The 19,521-nt window shown below is 56.5% G+C and overlaps 1 protein-coding gene across 2 annotated transcripts in view; it reads right to left on the bottom strand.

Annotated features, from left to right (window-relative positions):
* The window catches only part of Inpp5a (inositol polyphosphate-5-phosphatase A), a 193,654-nt gene that overhangs the window by 5,366 nt on the left and 168,767 nt on the right, over positions 1-19,521 (bottom strand). For both annotated transcript variants that reach the window (XM_070011461.1, XM_070011462.1), the window contains exons 10-12: positions 15,969-16,064; positions 15,767-15,841; positions 8,967-9,040 (exon numbers count right to left, since the gene is read on the bottom strand). In XM_070011461.1, coding sequence (XP_069867562.1) covers positions 8,967-9,040; positions 15,767-15,841; positions 15,969-16,064 — 245 coding nt within the window. The remainder of the gene's footprint in view (positions 1-8,966; positions 9,041-15,766; positions 15,842-15,968; positions 16,065-19,521) is intronic.

The following is a 19,521-nucleotide window of genomic DNA, read 5'->3' as shown; positions in this document are numbered from 1 at the left end:
ACAGGATGGAGGTGTGTGCAGGTGACTGTGTGTCAGTGCAAGGGACAGGATGGAGGTGTGTGCAGGTGACAGTGTGTCAGTGCAAGGGACAGGATGGAGGAGTGTGCAGGTGACAGTGTGTCAGTGCAAGGGACAGGATGGAGGAGCGTGCAGGTGACAGACAGTGTGTCAGTGCAAGGGACAGGATGGAGGAGTGTGCAGGTGACAGTGTGTCAGTGCAAGTGACAGGATGGAGGAGTGTGCAGGTGACAGACTGTCAGTGCAAGGGACAGGATGGAGGAGCATGCAGGTGACAGTGTGTCAGTGCAAGGGACAGGATGGAGGAGTGTGCAGGTGACTGTGTCAGTGCAAGGGACAGGACGGAGGAGTGTGCAGGTGACAGTGTGTCAGTGCAAGGAACAGGATGGAGGTGTGTGCAGGTGACAGACTGTGTCAGTGCAAGGGACAGGATGGAGGAGCGTGCAGGTGACAGACAGTGTGTCAGTGCAAGGGACAGGATGGAGGTGTGTGCAGGTGACAGTGTGTCAGTGCAAGTGACAGGATGGAGGAGTGTGCAGGTGACAGACTGTCAGTGCAAGGGACAGGATGGAGGAGTGTGCAGGTGACAGTGTGTCAGTGCAAGGGACAGGATGGAGGAGTGTGCAGGTGACTGTCAGTGCAAGGGACAGGACGGAGGAGTGTGCAGGTGACAGTATGTCAGTGCAAGGAACAGGATGGAGGTGTGTGCAGGTGACAGACAGTGTGTCAGTGCAAGGGACAGGATGGAGGAGCGTGCAGGTGACAGTGTGTCAGTGCAAGGGACAGGATGGAGGTGTGTGCAGGTGACAGTGTGTCAGTGCAAGTGACAGGATGGAGGAGTGTGCAGGTGACAGACTGTGTCAGTGCAAGGGACAGGGTGGAGGAGCATGCAGGTGACAGTGTGTCAGTGCAAGGGACAGGATGGAGGAGTGTGCAGGTGACAGACTGTGTCAGTGCAAGGGACAGGATGGAGGAGTGTGCAGGTGACAGTGTGTCAGTGCAAGGGACAGGATGGAGGAGTGTGCAGGTGACAGACAGTGTGTCAGTGCAAGGGACAGGATGGAGGTGTGTGCAGGTGACTGTGTCAGTACAAGGGACAGGATGGAGGAGCGTGCAGGTGACAGACTGTGTCAGTGCAAGGGACAGGATGGAGGAGCGTGCAGGTGACAGTGTGTCAGTGCAAGGGACAGGATGGAGGAGTGTGCAGGTGACAGTGTGTCAGTGCAAGGGACAGGATGGAGGTGTGTGCAGGTGACAGTGTGTCAGTGCAAGGGACAGGATGGAGGAGCATGCAGGTGACAGTGTGTCAGTGCAAGGGACAGGATGGAGGAGCGTGCAGGTGACAGTGTGTCAGTGCAAGGGACAGGATGGAGGAGTGTGCAGGTGACAGTGTGTCAGTGCAAGGGACAGGATGGAGGTGTGTGCAGGTGACAGACAGTGTGTCAGTGCAAGGGACAGGATGGAGGAGTGTGCAGGTGACAGTGTGTCAGTGCAAGGGACAGGATGGAGGAGCGTGCAGGTGACAGTGTGTCAGTGCAAGGGACAGGATGGAGGTGTGTGCAGGTGACTGTGTCAGTGCAAGGGACAGGATGGAGGAGTGTGCAGGTGACTGTGTCAGTGCAAGGGACAGGATGGAGGAACGTGCAGGTGACAGTGTCAGTGCAAGGGACAGGATGGAGGAGCGTGCAGGTGACAGTGTGTCAGTGCAAGGGACAGGATGGAGGAGTGTGCAGGTGACAGTGTGTCAGTGCAAGGGACAGGATGGAGGAGTGTGCAGGTGACAGTGTGTCAGTGCAAGGGACAGGATGGAAGAGCGTGCAGGTGACAGTGTGTCAGTGCAAGGGACAGGGTGGAGGAGTGTGCAGGTGACAGTGTGTCAGTGCAAGGGACAGGATGGAGGTGTGTGCAGGTGACAGACAGTGTGTCAGTGCAAGGGACAGGATGGAGGTGTGTGCAGGTGACAGACAGTTTGTCAGTGCAAGGGACAGGATGGAGGAGTGTGCAGGTGACAGTGTGTCAGTGCAAGGGACAGGATGGAGGAGCGTGCAGGTGACAGTGTGTCATTGCAAGGGACAGGATGGAGGTGTGTGCAGGTGACTGTGTCAGTGCAAGGGACAGGATGGAGGTGTGTGCAGGTGACTGTGTCAGTGCAAGGGACAGGATGGAGGAGCGTGCAGGTGACAGTGTCAGTGCAAGGGACAGGATGGAGGATGTGCAGGTGACAGTGTGTCAGTGCAAGGGACAGGATGGAGGAGCGTGCAGGTGACAGTGTGTCAGTGCAAGGGACAGGATGGAGGTGTGTGCAGGTGACAGTGTGTCAGTGCAAGGGACAGGATGGAGGAGTGTGCAGGTGACAGTGTGTCAGTGCAAGGGACAGGATGGAGGTGTGTGCAGGTGACAGTGTGTCAGTGCAAGGGACAGGATGGAGGAGCGTGCAGGTGACAGTGTGTCAGTGCAAGGGACAGGATGGAGGAGCATGCAGGTGACAGTGTGTCAGTGCAAGGGACAGGGTGGAGGAGCGTGCAGGTGACAGTGTGTCAGTGCAAGGGACAGGATGGAGGAGCGTGCAGGTGACAGTGTGTCAGTGCAAGGGACAGGATGGAGGAGCATGCAGGTGACAGTGTGTCAGTGCAAGGGACAGGGTGGAGGAGTGTGCAGGTGACAGTGTGTCAGTGCAAGGGACAGGATGGAGGTGTGTGCAGGTGACAGACAGTGTGTCAGTGCAAGGGACAGGATGGAGGTGTGTGCAGGTGACAGACAGTGTGTCAGTGCAAGGGACAGGATGGAGGTGTGTGCAGGTGATGGAGCCCCAGGCCAGTGCAGGCCAGGTGGAAGCAGGCAGGGTTGGGCAGCAGGGCTTCCCACAGGTAGGCTGGGAAGTCCTCACAGGGCTAGGGCAGCAGGGCCAGGCCCAGGCACAGGGCCTTTCCTGGCAGAGAGGTTGATCTTTCCCGGCTTGTCCGTGCACCCTGGGACAGCTTCTCACTTCGCTAGCCTCGGCTGTCCACAGCATCCCAGCTGGCCCTTCCGTGGGGCCTAGGGAGCCACACTCTGCTCATCGTCTCTGACCCCATGGCTGTTCCTGTGTCTTCAGACTTGGGTCTGGTGTGCACTTCACACTGCAAAGTGCCAATTTGGAAGGGAAGCATCCGGAGCCACCACCCTGCCCTTAGAAGCCTGGTCTCCTCAGCACAGCTCTGATGCTGAAGCTGCAGGACCCACAGGCCCGGGTCCTCATGCACCCCTGACATCATCCTGTCCAGACAAGCTCCTCGGCCACCTCCCCCGAGCAGTGGGGATTATAGTCGCCACACCCGGCTCTGCAGCTCACTTTTACATGCACTTGCAGATGAAGACGTTCTAGTCCCCAAGCACAATCAGCGCGGAATGGCCTGTCTGGATCCCTTCTGTGGTGAGTAAGCACAGGACCTGACAGGAGGTCACCACCTGGACACAGCAGGTCCCCAAGTCAGGGCCAGGAAGTGGATTTCCTGTGTAGACGTTAGAACTCAGCCCAGGGCCCTTGGCACTGCTGGGGCTCAGGACCAACCCCGGCTGCCCAGAGAGGTCCACGGGTGGACAGGTGTTCCGACCAGGGTCAGAAGCAGGGCCTGGCGGGCTGTGTAGGTGGGGTGACACTCAAAGGATGGAAGCGGACACCGCCTAGGAGGCCGCCTGGGCCCAGAGCCGTGCGCGCCATCCCCTCCTACGCTCGGAGCCTGTCCACCGGTGATTAATGTGGGCTGCACGGCGCACCACTGATCTGGAAGCAAATCCACGGGGCGCGACAGGACAAGCCGGCCCTATCTCGGCCCGCTTGGCTCCCGGGACAATCACTGTAATTAATTGCAGTGGTGATAAAATTAACAATTACCCACCTGTGCTCCTCAGCTGCCCACCCCCCCCGGCCCTGCACAGCCCCTCAGGATGCGGGCAGGCACCCCTATGCTGCACAGCCCCTCAGGGTGCGGGCAGGCACCCCTGCACAGCCCCTCAGGATGCGGGCAGGCACCCCTGCACAGCCCCTCAGGATGCGGGCAGGCACCCCTGCACAGCCCCTCAGGATGCGGGCAGGCACCCCTGCACAGCCCCTCAGGATGAGGGCAGGCACCCCTGCACAGCCCCTCAGGATGAGGGCAGGCACCCCTGCACAGCCCCTCAGGATGAAAGCAGGCACCCCTGCACAGCCCCTCAGGATGAGGGCAGGCACCCCTGCACAGCCCCTCAGGATGAGGGCAGGCACCCCTGCACAGCCCCTCAGGATGAGGGCAGGCACCCCTGCACAGCCCCTCAGGATGAGGGCAGGCACCCCTATGCTGGCTGATTGTTTGCTTGTCACTGGCCCAGCCCCGGTGACAAGGCCTAGCCCAGACCTGGTGGCTGGGCTCTGACAGCCACCATGCTTGGGAAGCACAAAGCTGGCTGTGTCTGAGTATCACAGGGAAGGGGGGGCGGGGGGAGAGGAGAGCCAGCCGTCTGCCATCCAGATGCCACCCCCCACTCCTCTTCAACTACAGGAGGGAGAGCAAGGGGCTGTGCTGTGTCCCTGGGAGAAAGCGGGGAGGGGAGAGGAAGTTCTGTCTGATTTCACCTGCAAAAATGCCCCGGCTCCCTCTCCAGCCCCCGTGCAGCTCCTCTGCCACACAGAGCCTTCAAGGGTAATTCGCCGTCACCATGTTCCTGACCTACCTGCCCACAGCAAGCGCACTGCTAAAAGAACACCTACACTCATGGGAGGCCCAGAGTCTCAGCGAACATACACATGAGCGTGCATGCACGTGCACACACGTGTGTGTGTGTGCTGTGTGTTCCAGGGATGGGGCTTCAACTCAGTACCTAGGCACTGTGCCTGAGCTATTTGCTCAAGGTTAGTGCTCTACTCCTTGAGCCCCAGTTCCTCTTCTGGCTTTCTTTTGGTGGTTAACTGGAGTCTCACAGACTTTCTAGCCTGGGCTGGCTTCAAACAGTAGTCCTTATATTGCAGTCTCTCCTGAGTAGCTGGGATTACAGATGTGTCACCAGCACCCGGTTTTAAAGACTGCTGAAATAGTTTCAAGTGCCTGAGAAAGGAAAAAAGAAACAAACCCTAAAACCAAAGAAAAAGAACTGAGCAATAAGAGCAGTGGCTAACGGGAATTACTGAATGGAAGAATTTGGTGGTTGAGTGGCGCCCTAGAGATGCCACGCCAGCCTTGGTTCCCTCACTGCAGCTGCAGGCGCGGCGGTCACTCACCGACTCTCCTCCTCCTCAGCACCCTCTCCACAGGACAAGCAAGGCCAGCGGGCCGTCCTGCCCCGCCCCGCCCCCGCCCTCTTTCACGTGAAAGTGCAAACGCAGAGCTGTGGGCACTGGGTGCCCACGCAGCACGCGGCAGGTCTGTCTGGTCCTGTCCTCGCAGGGGCAGCAGCCCTGGCGACCCATGCGCAGACACGCCCTTCCACCCAGAGTCCTTCCCACTGCCAGTCAGGTGGGCTGTGCAGCATCAGGCGAGTGCTGGGGGAGGGCGGCCAGGGGGGGTGGGGCTCCTCAGGGGCTCAGCTGCCCAGCGCCACAGCAGCAAGTGGTTTCCGTGCTGCACCATGAGTTGAAGGCCAAGGTGGAAAAGGAGAGGTGCCACCGTAGAGCCAGCAGCACCAGCGGGGCGGCCTGGGGTCTGCGCATGCCTTGACCAAGCAGTGTGCTTATGCAGTGAGCACCGAGCGCGGCTCCATGGGACAAGACGCAAGCACTGCGGAGTGTCCTGTGAAGGCCAGGTGTGCCACTGGTGCTGGGGTTTCCACTGGCTGCAGATCGACAGCACCGGCGCCACTCTGCAGCATGCTTGTGTGTGTGCCATGCTGCAATGCGAGTGTATGCGTGTGCGCCACTCTGCAGTGCTGGCGTGTGTGTGTGTGCCACTGTGCTGTGCTGGCACGTGTGTGTGTGCCACTCTGCAGCACTGATACATGTGTGTGCGCCACTGCAGTGCTGGTGTGTGTGTGTGTGTGTGTGTGTGTGTGTGTGTGTGTGTCACTCTGCAGTGCTGGCGTGTGTGAGTGTGCCACTCTGCTCTGCTGGTGCGTGTGTGAGCTGCTGCAGTGTTGGTGCATGGGTGTGCCACTCTGCAGTGCTGGTGTGTGTGAGTGTGCCACGCTGCTCTGCTGGTGTGTGTGTGTGTGTGTGCCACTCTGCTCTGCTGGTGTGCGTGTGTGTGTGCCACTCTGCTCTGCTGGTGTGTGTGTGAGCTGCTGCAGTGTTGGTGCATGGGTGTGCCACTCTGCAGTGCTGGCGTGTGTGTGTGTGCCACTCTGCTCTGCTGGTGCGTGTGAGCTGCTGCAGTGTTGGTGCATGGGTGTGCCACGCTGCAGTGCTGGTGTGTGTGTGTGCCACTCTGCTCTGCTGGTATGTGTGCGAGCTGCTGCAGTGTTGGTGCATGGGTGTGCCACTCTGCAGTGCTGGTGTGTGTGTGTGCCACTCTGCTCTGCTGGTATGTGTGTGAGCTGCTGCAGTGTTGGTGCATGGGTGTGCCACTCTGCAGTGCTGGTGTGTGTGTGTGCCACTCTGCAGTGCTGGTGTGTGTGTGAGTTTGCCACTCTGCTCTGCTGGTGCGTGTGTGAGCTGCTGCAGTGTTGGTGCATGGGTGTGCCACGCTGCAGTGCTGGTGTGTGTGTGTGCCACTCTGCTCTGCTGGTGCGTGTGTGAGCTGCTGCAGTGGTGGTGCATGGGTGTGCCACTGCAGTGCTGGTGTGTGTGTGTGCCACTCTGCTCTGCTGGTGTGTGTGTGAGCTGCTGCAGTGTTGGTGCATGGGTGTGCCACGCTGCAGTGCTGGTGTGTGTGTGTGCACCACCTCACTCTGCAGGCAGCCTGGTGGACAGTGAGGTCACTGGGGTGGCAGGGTCTCCTGAGGAGGGCACCAGTGGCCTGGCTGTCTGGAGACAACGGATAGTCTTTGCTTCCAAACACAAATCCAAGCTGTCAGGAAAAATCCAGAGTTTCAGAAAATGCATTTTGTCCCAGGAGCCTGATGGCACTTCCTGTGAAGACCTGTCTGCAGAGGTCGGGGCGTCCTGGCCAAGGGCTGCTGGGCGAGGCACTGACACACAGCACCTGTGGCTCCCAAACCCAGACCCTGCTCTGAGTGGAGGCCAGTGGTTCTCCATGGTCCGAACCCGCTCTGGCAGCAAGATCTGGAAATCACCACGAGGAGGGAGGACAGCACAGCCTGGGGTGGTCAGCACACTTCTCTCATGGCCCCGAGGGCTCCCGTCTGGGCACTGGCTGGCTCTGCACGCTGGCTACCACCCACCAAGCCAAACGGCGCACGGTTCACACTGTCATCCTAGCTTCTGTGAAGGCTGAGGTCTGAGAATCAGGATTTGAAGCCAGCCCAGGAAGGAAAGAAGACTCTTCTCTCCAATTAACCACTAAAAAACCCAGAAGCGGAGCTGTGGCTTAAGTGGTAGAGCCTTGAGCATAAAAGGTCAATGGCAGCACCCAGGTCTCAAGTCCAAGTCCCAGGAGTGGCGCCAAAATAAATAAGTAAACACATACATACATAAAATAAATAATAAATGTGAAACACTGTTACTCTAACTTTTTTGGGGGGAAAGTAGTTTTGCATTAACATCTTACTCATGTTAACGTATAGTGGGTTTACTATTGCAGAAACAAGATGTCCAGACATCACGGGGGGGAGGGGCAGCATGCAGGCCTCAGATGGGAAGTTCTGCACACGGCCCAGACCTCAACCCTGCCAAGAGCGGCCACCTGGACAGGCTGGAGGTTTGCGCAAGGCCAGCAGGAGGGCAGGCAGAGCAGGGTGCTGGGCCTGGCTGGCTGCAGGTCGGGAGCCTCAGTGACAGCCAGGGTCCCGGGGGTGTTCAGAGCCTTATTCCCTGGTGACAAGGGATGGAGATGGCTCACAGCAAAGGGCACGAATGTGCACCAGTGTGCAGGCTCCAAGCCTCACACCACCCGGACCTCTGTGTCCGACACGGCTCTACACATTTCAGCCTTCCTGGGAGGGCTGCTTGGGGGGGCTCAGCTCAAGGCTTCTAAACCAAAGACGAGGGGTCCGCCCGACAGGCCTGGGAGGTCACGAACCCCCAGGTCACGCAGTCCTCTACCAGCCCCAGCTGCTCTGGGTGTCTGCACCCCTCAAAGACACAAACCGCCCACCACAGAAAGCACAGACTCTGCTTCCTGTGTGGGACAGGGCCCTCTCCCAACACGGCCACGCTGGGCTACAGGGCACGAAGCAGCCCAGGCAGAGGGTCAAAGGCCAAGTGGCTGTCAGACTCATTCCAGAGGTACAACTGCGTGCTCGGAGGCAAAGACCCTGTGCTTACTGTCAGGCAAGCACAGAACGTGCAGGTGCGAAGTGTGCAACCCAGGCCTACCCGTGCAGGCACAGCCCAGTGCCCAGACAACCCAGCGCGCTCTCCACCTGGGTGATGGGATTTGAGGAAGGAGAAGGAAGCCGAGAAGGGCCCAATGAGGCCCGTGTCATGACAGCGTTCCTGTCCTGTGAGAACTAGTGCTATTGCTGCAGACTGAAGGTTCCACAAATACCAGAACAAAACTCAGTAAACGCCTATCTGCCAGAGGAACACACCTCACCCCTCCCGCTCCCCAGCACGGTGGCCAAGGAGACGGCAGCCCCCAGACCCTACCCCTGCAAATCTAACATAACCTACCTTGTACCCTGGAAAAAGCACTTTAAAATAAAATTACACAATTTTTAAATACCTGTAGCTAATTGCTTTCAGACCATAGAAAGAGAGGGAGGAGGTATAAGTAACACACAATGCATGCATGCACACACATGCACACACATGTACAGAGGCACACGTCCCCATAGACCACACACAGATGCAGAGACACATGCACACACAGAGGCGCAGGCACAGCCAACCTGAGAGGGAAGATGGGAAGGCTGCCCACGCCAGCAGGCACCGTGCTCCTTACCTTGGGGGGAATGAGATGTCCAGTTCATACAGTCTGTCCTTGAAAACAGACAGCTCCTTGTCAAACTCCAAAAGCTAAAGAAAAAGAAGACCAAGTCACTGGCTGTCCTTGCCAGGCCGTGGCAGTCTTTAGAGCTGGGGTAGTTGTAATCCCTGAAGTCAGCAGGGCTGACCCCGCTGCTCTCTCAGCCACTAGACCACAGAAAGACCTGGGTGCCACTTGGCCGTACGGTGCGGCAGCTGCTGGGGAGGCAGGCGTACCTGCAGCTCACCCGAGGCACGGGCAGGTCAGCCCAAGTGAGGCCCTGCAGCCTTCCCCAGCAGAAATGACAGCTCCCACTGTACCCAGAGCAACTCAGAGGGAGCACGGTCAACTCTGAATGAATCACAAAAAACAGTCCCACAGGTGGGTACAGCGGCTCATGCCTGCAATTCTAGCCAGCTGAGAGGCAGAGATGGGGGAGACTCGGTTCCAGGCCGGGCTTAGCAGAGTTAGCTAGATTCCATCTCAAAGAATAAACCAGTCTATAATCCCTGTTACAGGGGAGGAAGAGACAGGGAGAATATAGGCTCCAAAGCACAAGACCTTATCTGAAGAATAAGACAAAAAGGACTCGGGCTGTGGCTCAGTGGTACAGCATCTGCCAAACGTGTGCAAGGCCCTGAGCTTCCCTCTGTCTGCAGAATTCTGAACGCTCTTTGATCCAATCACGGTTGTTTCTGCGCATACAGTCCTGCAGGAAACCTGGCCGTTCCCAGGGTTTCTGTAGGTTCTTCGGCTCACACTTGGCGCTCTAATATTTCACCGTGAGGTAGAACCTCTCCGTCTTCCTGCTCAGGACTGTCTCCTGGTGATCTGTCCCATGGACAGCTATGGGAACACAGCCAGGCAGCTCCCATTGGATGAGTGGTAGGCTCTGGCCCGCCCACCCCTGTCTCTAGAGTTCACTTCTGCCTCGCTCACCCAGAGCTTAAGTTAAGTGTTGTCCTGGGCCACAACTCAGCCCACTGTCCAGTTCCTAAATCCTTTCTTCTCCTGTGTCCACCCATGACTGTTTTCTGGTGTGCTGATCTTTTTTTTTTTTTTTTTTTAATCACAGTGGGACTCATGTTCATATGCTTTCATCTTTTCAATCGTCTAAAGCTCTAAGACATATTATAAAATATGAAGCTATCATGTGACTGCTGCCAGTGGTTCAACCACCGTCAAGGTTCAGTATCCCGCCCCCCCCCAAATTGCGGGGGGCGGAGCCGGTCTGTACTCTGCAATGGAGATGTGCAAGGCCATTTCTAGTGACCCAAAGGCAGGCTGCTGTTTGGAAGACTCAGAGATAGGAAATAGCAGGCAAGGCGCCTCAAAGTTACAGGGGGTGGAGACAGACTCTTCTCCTCTTCTCTTTTCTTTATGCTCTGAAGAAAATTCCCAAGAACCTCACACATTACCCAGGCCTCACTTCCAGAAAGGGCCAGGGCAGAAGCCCTGCTCTGTGTGACTGGTCCCAGCTGCGACTGGACATAACGAGCCCCTGTGGCCACACCACTCCTCAAAGTCTGCAAGGAGATGCTGGGCAGGGGCCACAGGGACGGCTGGCAGGCCGTGCAGAAGGAACAGCCGGAGCCCCTCACCCCGGACTGCTGCACGTGGTCAGAGGAGACCAGGGTCAGGATTCACAAGGGACCTGTGGGCTGGGCACAGGCTGCCCTGGGGCTCCTTCATCTCGGACGTGGCAGGGAGGAAAGCCTGCAGAAGCTAGCCTCCTGGTCCATCCTGTGCACACAGAAAGCTCCACATGCTGCCTCAGCAGCACCGTGGAGACCACAGGGTGACCTCCTTAGCGACCACGCACTCACTGCCGAGTTCACACACACACACTGGCTTTAACGGTCAGGTGAGGTTCCGTGCAAACTGCCTGATGGCATGCTCATCCTCTAAGATGCCTCCAACAACCCAAAGCCACCTCAGGGAGCCTGCCCAGGCTCAGGGCCTCCGTCAGGCCTCGGACTGACATGCCAACATGGACACTGTCCACCATGGAAAGGACAGTTGTGAGGGCAGGCCTGAAACTTCCAACTAAAAAGCAGACCCACAAGCAAACGTGCAATGCTTTAATAAGCATAACTTCATGCAAATTATGGGGAATGAAGTGGGAAGGCCTCCAGCTCACACCAGCTCACCATCACACAACAGCCCACACTCAATGTGCCAACCCCAGGCCAAAGGACATGTCCTGGTGATGTGCCTTTACCACCTGAGGCTCACACGCCTTCCATGACGCCCTGCTGCCTTCCCCATCACGTGGCTGTCTACACGCCTTCCATGATGCCCTGCTGCCTTCCCCATCACGTGGCTGTCTACACGCCTTCCACAGGACGCCCTGCTGCCTTCCCCATCACGTGGCTGTCTACACGCCTTCCACAGGACGCCCTGCTGCCTTCTCCATCACGTGGCTGTCTACACGCCTTCCACACGATGCCCTGCTGCCTTCCCCATCACGTGGCTGTCTACACGCCTTCCACAGGACACCCTGCTGCCTTCCCCATCACGTGGCTGTCTACACGCCTTCCATGATGCCCTGCTGCCTTCCCCATCACGTGGCTGTCTACACGCCTTCCATGACGCCCTGCTGCCTTCCCCATCACGTGGCTGTCTACACGCCTTCCATGACGCCCTGCAATGACAAAGTGCCTCTCCCATGCCAGTGCTCACCAGGCGTCAGCTGAATGCCAGAAGCTGGCTGGCTTTGAACAAATCCTTCACATTTTTGCCCTCCTGGACTTCCCATCTAATGGGAGTGAGGAAAGTTACCGTGACAGCCACACAGAGAGATGTAAACCTGCTCTGGGAGTAGAGGGTGGTCAAGTTGGGCCCTGGGGCCCTGGTCTGTCAGTGGGCTCTGACAGGCCAGCAGAAGCCTCCCCCCATGAATGGTGTGGAGAATGCTGAAGGCTCCAGACTTCCACATCAACATGAAACGATGGGAGTTAAAGCCACTGCTGCCACTGGCACAAAATGCCAGATGTGGCGTCTAACTGAAAATTACTGTTGCCTCTCTGTTGAATTGATCCTTTGTATCTGTTTGAGATTTTTCACAAACACCGTAACCAATTTCACATGTATCTTAAACATTCTTCTTGATTACAAAGTGAAAAGCAGCCAGGCCAGTGTATGGACAATGATAAAGCAGCTGCTGGTCATACGTATCTGTCAGGGGCGTCCCAGCTGCACAAATTCCACAGTTGCTGCAGAGACTGCACTGATAAAGAAAAAAGAGCCTAGAAAATCAATGCGCCTGAGCTGGGTGGTTGCTAACCACACAGACAACATCTCCATCCAACAGGCCCAGCACCTCAAGATTCCCAAGCCCTGCCCTGGGACAGCGAAGGAAAATTTAATCTCTCCAAACCCTCACCAGGGCACTCCATCCTGCATCCCTGACAGCCACACTTACAATTAATTATACAATTTCGATGGGAATATCGACTAAACAAAGCTATAAATCATAGAAAAAGTCAATAGGCATGGACACATTCAATCATGTCCCGGCCAATGATTACTACTCTTAAAATACAATAATTATTTTCAGAAGCCAGCTTGAATTAAATTTCTGTCAGACAAGTACAAGACCGGTGGTTGATGAAGGATGCGATGGATTTTGGGGCAGAGTCTGGCACAGGTGCTTCCATCTACGCAGGGCAGTTTGCTTCCAGTGTTTGTGGGACCACGTGTATGGCCAGACCGTGAGAATGAGATGATCTCCGTGCTCATTAGGCCGTTTATTTTGCCCCTCCCGGCTGAGGGGGACAACCCCTGGATTCTGAACAGCAGAGACCTCACACAGGGAAACTCTAGGGCCGGCTGGTGTGTCGGGGGACCCTGGGCGCCTCTGGAGGTGTGTGCCTCAGGACTGGATGGCCACACTGACGGCCCAGGTCCCACCTGAGTCCAAACCACATGCTCTGCCTGTGAGGCAGAGCTGCCCCAACCCGGGGCTCCCCATCTTTCCACGCGGGCACGGGTCCTTCCCAAACCACCCCTGGAAACCCTCCTCTATTCCAACGCAGCCTCAAGATAACAAGTTCTCTTGAGTGTTCAAACGAATCTTCTTTTCACATGCCACACTGCATACACAGAACGTTACTGGGCACAGTGGAACAGGGTTGATTAATTGTGGTCAATCTGCTAAGAGAACCACACAGCCTTTGGACCCACAGAAGACACCCCCAGAAAGGCGTGTGTGTGTGTGTGTGTGTGTGTGTGTGTGTGTGTGTGTGTGTGTGTGTGTGTGTGTGTGTGTGTGTGTGTGTGTGTGTGTGTGTGTGTGTGTGTGTGTGTGTGTGTGTGTAGTGAGCATGTGCTCACATGCTGGTTTGGGGATTGAACTCAGGACTGGGCACCATCCCCAAACTTAGGTGCTCAAAGCTAGTGCTCAACCATTTGAGTCCCTTCTGGCTTTTGGGAGGCTTAATTGGAGATCAGAGTCTCACAGACTTCTCTGCCTGGGCTGGCTTTGAATTGTGACCCTCAGATCTCAGCCTCCTGAGTTGCTAGGATTACAGGCCTGAGCTACAAGCTCTGCACCAGCTCAAGTTGTCTCCCCTCAGTTACTGGAGCCTGCTCACAGTGACCACAGTGTTCTGTCTCTACAGCTCCAGCGCTGTCCCTGACCCTCCACTTGCTTCCTGCTTGAACACCATTTTCCAGGCTCTACTGGGAGTCCCAGAACACCTCACCTCCCAAAGGCTGTCCTCTGCTGGAGTGGCAGGACACTGTCCTGTTCAAGCAGACAGTAGGCAGGATGGCATGGCACTGCCCCACGAGTAAGACTTACCAGTGGACTGCAGTGATGAGTGTGTGGAAGGGCACTGTGACCCCAGGGGAGGTGGAGGGAAGAGGAAGAGGCACTGTGACCCCAGGGGAGGTGGAGGGAAGAGGAAGAGGCACTGTGACCCCAGGGGGGGTGAGGAGGAAGTGGAGGGGGCACCACAGGGAGGGCACCAGGGAACACAGTGGAGAGAAGGTGCCGAGAGCTATCCGTGGAGAAGCCAAAGTAGATCCTATGACTCCAGCGTTCCAGGCTCTAGGGCCAGTGAGGAGGTTGGAGGAAGGAGGCCAAGGCTGGCCCTGAGCCAGAGCGGGCCGGAGGACAGAGGACTCGATGTCAGAGGAGAATGCAGGTGTGCTCTGATCATGTGAGGGGATGGACCTGCATGGGCTCCAGAAATAAGGGAGTCACAAGTTGCTAGACTCTGGGTTGGAGGGCATCAAGTGCAGATGTGACTTCCCATGAGAAGAAACAGGATATGGGGTGCAGTTAGAGACCAGGGGACAAAGGCAGATCTCCCGAATGAGGGGATTGGAAGAACACGGGATCCCGGCTGGTCTTTTGACAGACCTGGGCGTGGCCTTCTCCTGTCTAGGCGCTTTTCCCACACTGGTATGTGGGAACCGGGCACCCAGCCTGAGTCAGGCACCGTCTGGTGTGCCCATGGGTCAGGAGAAGCCCGTGAGAGCGGGCACACGTGCCCTTCCCGCCACTCCTGAGTCGAGGCACTGGCAGCCACGAAGGCCAGGAGCCCAGTCCTCACCCCACCCCCAGGAAATGCCCGCCAGGGAGCAGCTGGCCGAGGACGACTTTGAGAGTCAATTCTTCACTGTGGCCTAGAATCACCACAGAGGAGCCTCCACCAGACACTGGCAAGCCCCAGCACTGCCACTTTACCCTCAACACAGGCATCCTGCACAGCCTAGCCACAAAGGCAGGAGAGTTATGGTGCAGTAAGAGCCAGCCATCCGGAGAACCGCAGGGCCTGCCAGCCCTGCCTGTGCACACCCTTGCAGAAAGGCCAGAGCAGGCACGCCGCGGCTGCCTCTGGCAGGGGTCCCAGTCCTGCTCAGCACATTCTCATCAACACACAGCTTAGTTTACACTCATGCTCATAAACACAGGCACCCACGTGTATAGTTCACATGTGCTTGAGGCACACACAATTATGAACATAAGCTCATGCATACAATGGGCCCACAATGCATAGACACACATGTACTCAGCAACACACACACAACATCACAGATGCACACACATTCATGAACACACATGTATTCACTACACACACGTGCATAGGCATGCACGTACTCAGTACACATAGCACAATGTACTCAGCACACATACAACAGCACACATGCACTCATTCATGCAATGCATTATCAGCCATGTACTCAGCAACACATATATGAACACACATGTGCTCGGTATGTGCATACACATGGACACATGGACTCGGTACACACACCAGCACAATGTAGTCCACACACATGCGTGAGCACACATGCACTAACTACATGCACATTCATGGACATACACGTTCTCAGTACATGCATGTACATGGACACACAGGTACCCAGTGTGCACAGGCACACATGTATGCAGTATACACATCAAATACATATGTATGTAATGTGGACGCACATATATGTACTCAGTACATGCACGGGCTTGCATGTACTCGGTATACATGTTGACACAGCTGTGCTCAGTATACACATGTGGACACACACATGTGCTTAGTTCATGCCCGTGCCAGACGTACAGCTTACCCCTGCTGCCAGGAACTCCCTGGTTCCCGCCACAGGCAGCTGAGACTACCTCTGCCAGCAGTAGTCTAATGCCAACAGGGTGCCTGTTAACCAGCCCCCCAGCCAGCCCCAAGCCAAGCACAGGCCCGGAAGCTAAGCCCGAGTGGTCCACGTCACCCAAGAGGAGTCTGAGGGTAACTGGCCACAGGCCTGGGAGGAAAACTCACCGCAGTGCCATTGTTGTCCCGGAAGACATCCTGGTTGAAGTAGTCAAAGAGCTTCTTTTCCAACTGGAGCACGACCTGCCAAGTCAGAGAGGCCTCAGTGCTGAGGGAATGGAGGTGCCCATGTGCCCCGAGCCCTTGCTCCCCAGGCCAGGAACGGCCAGTGGCTGTCCTGTGTCAGGAGCCCCAGCCACAAGCCACTCACCTTCCGGTCATTGTCTGACTCCCGAAATATTAACTTCACAACTTCATTGGTGTCGGCAGCCCGGACTGTCTGCATCGTGGCTTTTGTGCAGAGTGTCTGGAAAGACAGGGAGGGACTCAGTGCTCCTGTGCCCTGGGCCGGGGCCGCCTGACACGGAAACCCGTGTTTCATGACACCTTCAGCCAGGGAGTCCGTGCGGCAAAGCCGCCGCTCCTGCGTCACGTGGTGGGCGGTGGGTGGCAGCTGTGCCAGTCCGGGCTGAGTAGAGCAGCCCACAGAACACAGGCAGCCCGCCTTGTGCTCTGCATTCCTACTCAAAAGCAAGAGAAGGAGCCACCGGTCCACACCCCGTGCGTGCAGAGCACTGTGCGGTCTGCACCGGGCCTCCTGGAGCTGTCAGCTCGGACAAGTGTAAAAGGTGGCAGGGGCTGGTCTGGGATGATGGTCTGAGCAGGTACATCTTGCCTACAGCAGATGCCCACTGGGGGAAAACTGAGGCCTGGGGTAGACAGATGCCCAGGGTGCGGGGAGATAAAGCCTCCTTGCCGGGCACGGCTGGGTGAGGAGAGCCACCACCTCCACAGGCCACACATCTCACAACCACACACGCCTGGGCAGAAAGCCCGACAAGGCAGGGCCAAGGCACCCGGGCTGGGGTGGTGCAGGAAGGGACGGTGGAGGAGAGCCTGGAAAACTTCCTCAGTAACAGTCCACAGCCCAATTATGTTTTGTGTGTAAAATACATCTCAAAAACCATTTGAAGAAGAGAATATATGAATTTTACTTTTAAAAAGCCCACGGTTGCCAGGTGCCAGTGGCTCATACCTATAATCCTATACCTATAATCCTACCTACTCAGGAAGCTGAGAATTGAGGATCACAGTTCAAAGCTAGCCCGGTCAGGAAAGTCCATGAGACTCTTATCTTCAATTAACCACTAAAAAGCTGGAAACGGTGCTGTGGCTCCAAGTGGTAGAGCATTAGTCTTAAACATAAAAGCTCAGGGACAGTGCCCAGGCACTGAGTTCAGGTCCCAGAACCAGCACAAAATTAAAAAAAAAAAAAAAAGACCACTGTAATAGACGTGACTGACTGGTTAGGTGGGCGCATGCAGAAGCCTAGGGCTGGTGGGGGCCCGGCCTGGCCTCTCCTGGAAGGCACCCCTGCCAGGACGGGCTGCCTCCGCTGTCCCGTCCCAGAAAGCCAGCCAAGGCCCACCATGTCTACAGCCACCCTAGGACAGGTCATCCACACTCAGGGCACAGGTCAGCTAGCCAGCCAAGCCCCTGAAGTGGCTTTTGGACTCCTGTGTCACAAATCAGTCTGGCTGCAGGGGATTAAGACAAGTATCCAAACAACCAGCCACCTTGGCCACCCTGCCTACTGGATCCCAGAAGGGTGTTAATACGCTTAAGGGCTTAAGCCTCTTTCTATGAATGGGAGGGAGGGGGAGGTGGGCAGGCTGGGGGCCAGAGGCCATTGTGGCCATGGAAGGCAGAGGTTCAGGAAATCCTCGGTTCTGTTTCCTGAAGGCATCTGCTGAAACGCTGGCAAAAACTGCTTTATTTCAGCACTCAGGCAGTGCCCAAATGACAGACATCTGAAGATTTCTTGGCCCGCCCCCTTCTCCCACACCCTCCCACACAGCTACCCCATTCACAGGCTGTAAAGAAGTAATCAGGGGCTGGGCCAGCAAAGCTGCCTTCCAATTCAGAGAAGCCATCCCCACTCATGCAGAAAGCAGCCAGCCTGCCTTCCCGGCTCAACTGCGGTAGAAGGGATTTTGCTCTTTTGAAAAGAGGAGAAATACCCCAAATGCTATTTTGAAAAAGCCACCTACGGTTCACTTCATCGCCAGTGCCTGCAGCAAAGGCTGCTGGAAAGGGTTGACCCAGCCCAGGCCTGGCTGGCCCTTAACAGCCCTTCTTCCCCAGGAATTTGCCGGGACGCACCCTAAGGTGTGCAGCACGGAATCCCTGCTTCTGTCCTGCTGGTCCGTGTCCACACTCGCTCCTGTCCTGGTGTCACCAGCCCAGGGCACTGGTGATAGTGGGAGACAACTGTTTCTGAGCTACTGAATCACATAACTATATAGCTCATTAGATTTGCACAAAGCCTGTGATGATCAGAGGCTCTGATATGCATGTGTACAGGGCCACACATTGCAGGAACCAAACCATTCTCTGAGTTCAAGACTCTATTAATAAGGCCAACAGCATGTTGACCCTAATAGCCCAAGTCTTCCCAGTGCAACGTTCAACAGCCTGTTTAGAAAAACAGAAATAAAGCTGTGCTGCCATGCAGGTAGATCTGTAAGGAGAGCAACAGCCAGGCTCTACTGAAACCTCTAGACAGGAACCAGCGCCCCCCCCCCCAGGTTCTTCCACCTGCCCATTTTACTCGGAAGGAGAGGGTGTAGTTGTCCTGGGAACACCGGGCCCAGACAAGGGGTCTGCTAACAAGCGTTTGCAAAGACCAGGTTGGAAGGGCGTCTGGGCCTTGCATCCTGCCCTGGGATGCTGGACTCTTAGAAAGTACACTCACAGTCCTGTAAGGTCCATGGAGGTCAGAGGAACAGAAAGAGCTTCTCAAGGTATCTGCTAGCCATGGAGAGTAAGCGGGCGGCTCTGTCTGCAGGCAGGACCCGTGTCCCGCCCCCACGCCCAGCCAGTGGCAGTAAAAAAATAAAAAGCATTCCAGTCTGCCTTTGCCAGTAGCTAAGGGGGCTCGGCTGCCATCTGTAGTGTACTGCCAAGGGCGTGGGCACCACACACCACAGGCTCCACCCGCAGAGATGGCAGTAGTGCCCTGAGACCACGCCAGGCCGCGCACTCCCAGGTCACGGCCAGCACCACCCGTTAGTCCCTGACGCCAGGACGGAGGCAGGCACTGCTGCCCCGTGGTGTTACGGGCCTGCGGCACGCCTCCTTGACACATTCTGACAGCCTGTTGGACACCGTCCCTGTGCCCCTGAAGCTGGCTGCACATCTGCACAGGTGAACAATGAGGCATCTCAGAGGACGAACAAGGGTCAAGGGTCAAGCCTGAGTGAAGACGGGTAGGCCAGGGCCAGCGGACACCTGATCTGAAGAGAAACCCGTGCCACCGCTCCCATCCACCAGTACCCAGGACAGCACCAGGTCAACCAGGCACCGAGGCCGTGTGCAGCACAGCCTCCGGTGCTGAGCTCTGGAATTCTCCGGTGGGTCCCGGACTTGAGATGCTGCCGCTCCAGGACCCACAGGGCCATGGGTAAAGAGGCATATTCAGACACTAGAACCAGGGCTGACCTGTTCTCAGACTCGGCTGTACAGCGTGTGAACCCTCAGGGGCTGAATTAAATTTTCTCACAAATTGAAAGCAACACTAACTTCAGGTTGTAGATGACACAGAAGAGCCTGCCCCTCCAGGCCGGTGCCTCAGGCCTGGGGCAGCACCACACAGGCTCCGAGGGCCTCCCTCCCCAACTTAGACCTGGCTGCAGCAGCCTCTTATCTGCCCAGCACACATCCATAAAGAAAAAGGGCAACTGGCCCCACCTAGCTCTGTGAGC

Source organism: Dipodomys merriami, unplaced genomic scaffold (genome assembly GCF_024711535.1).
Source record: "Dipodomys merriami isolate MVZ:Mamm:240054 unplaced genomic scaffold, mDipMer1.0.p SCAF_82, whole genome shotgun sequence".
NCBI classification, from domain to species: domain Eukaryota; kingdom Metazoa; phylum Chordata; class Mammalia; order Rodentia; family Heteromyidae; genus Dipodomys; species Dipodomys merriami.
This window is presented reverse-complemented; position numbering and strand designations above follow the sequence as displayed.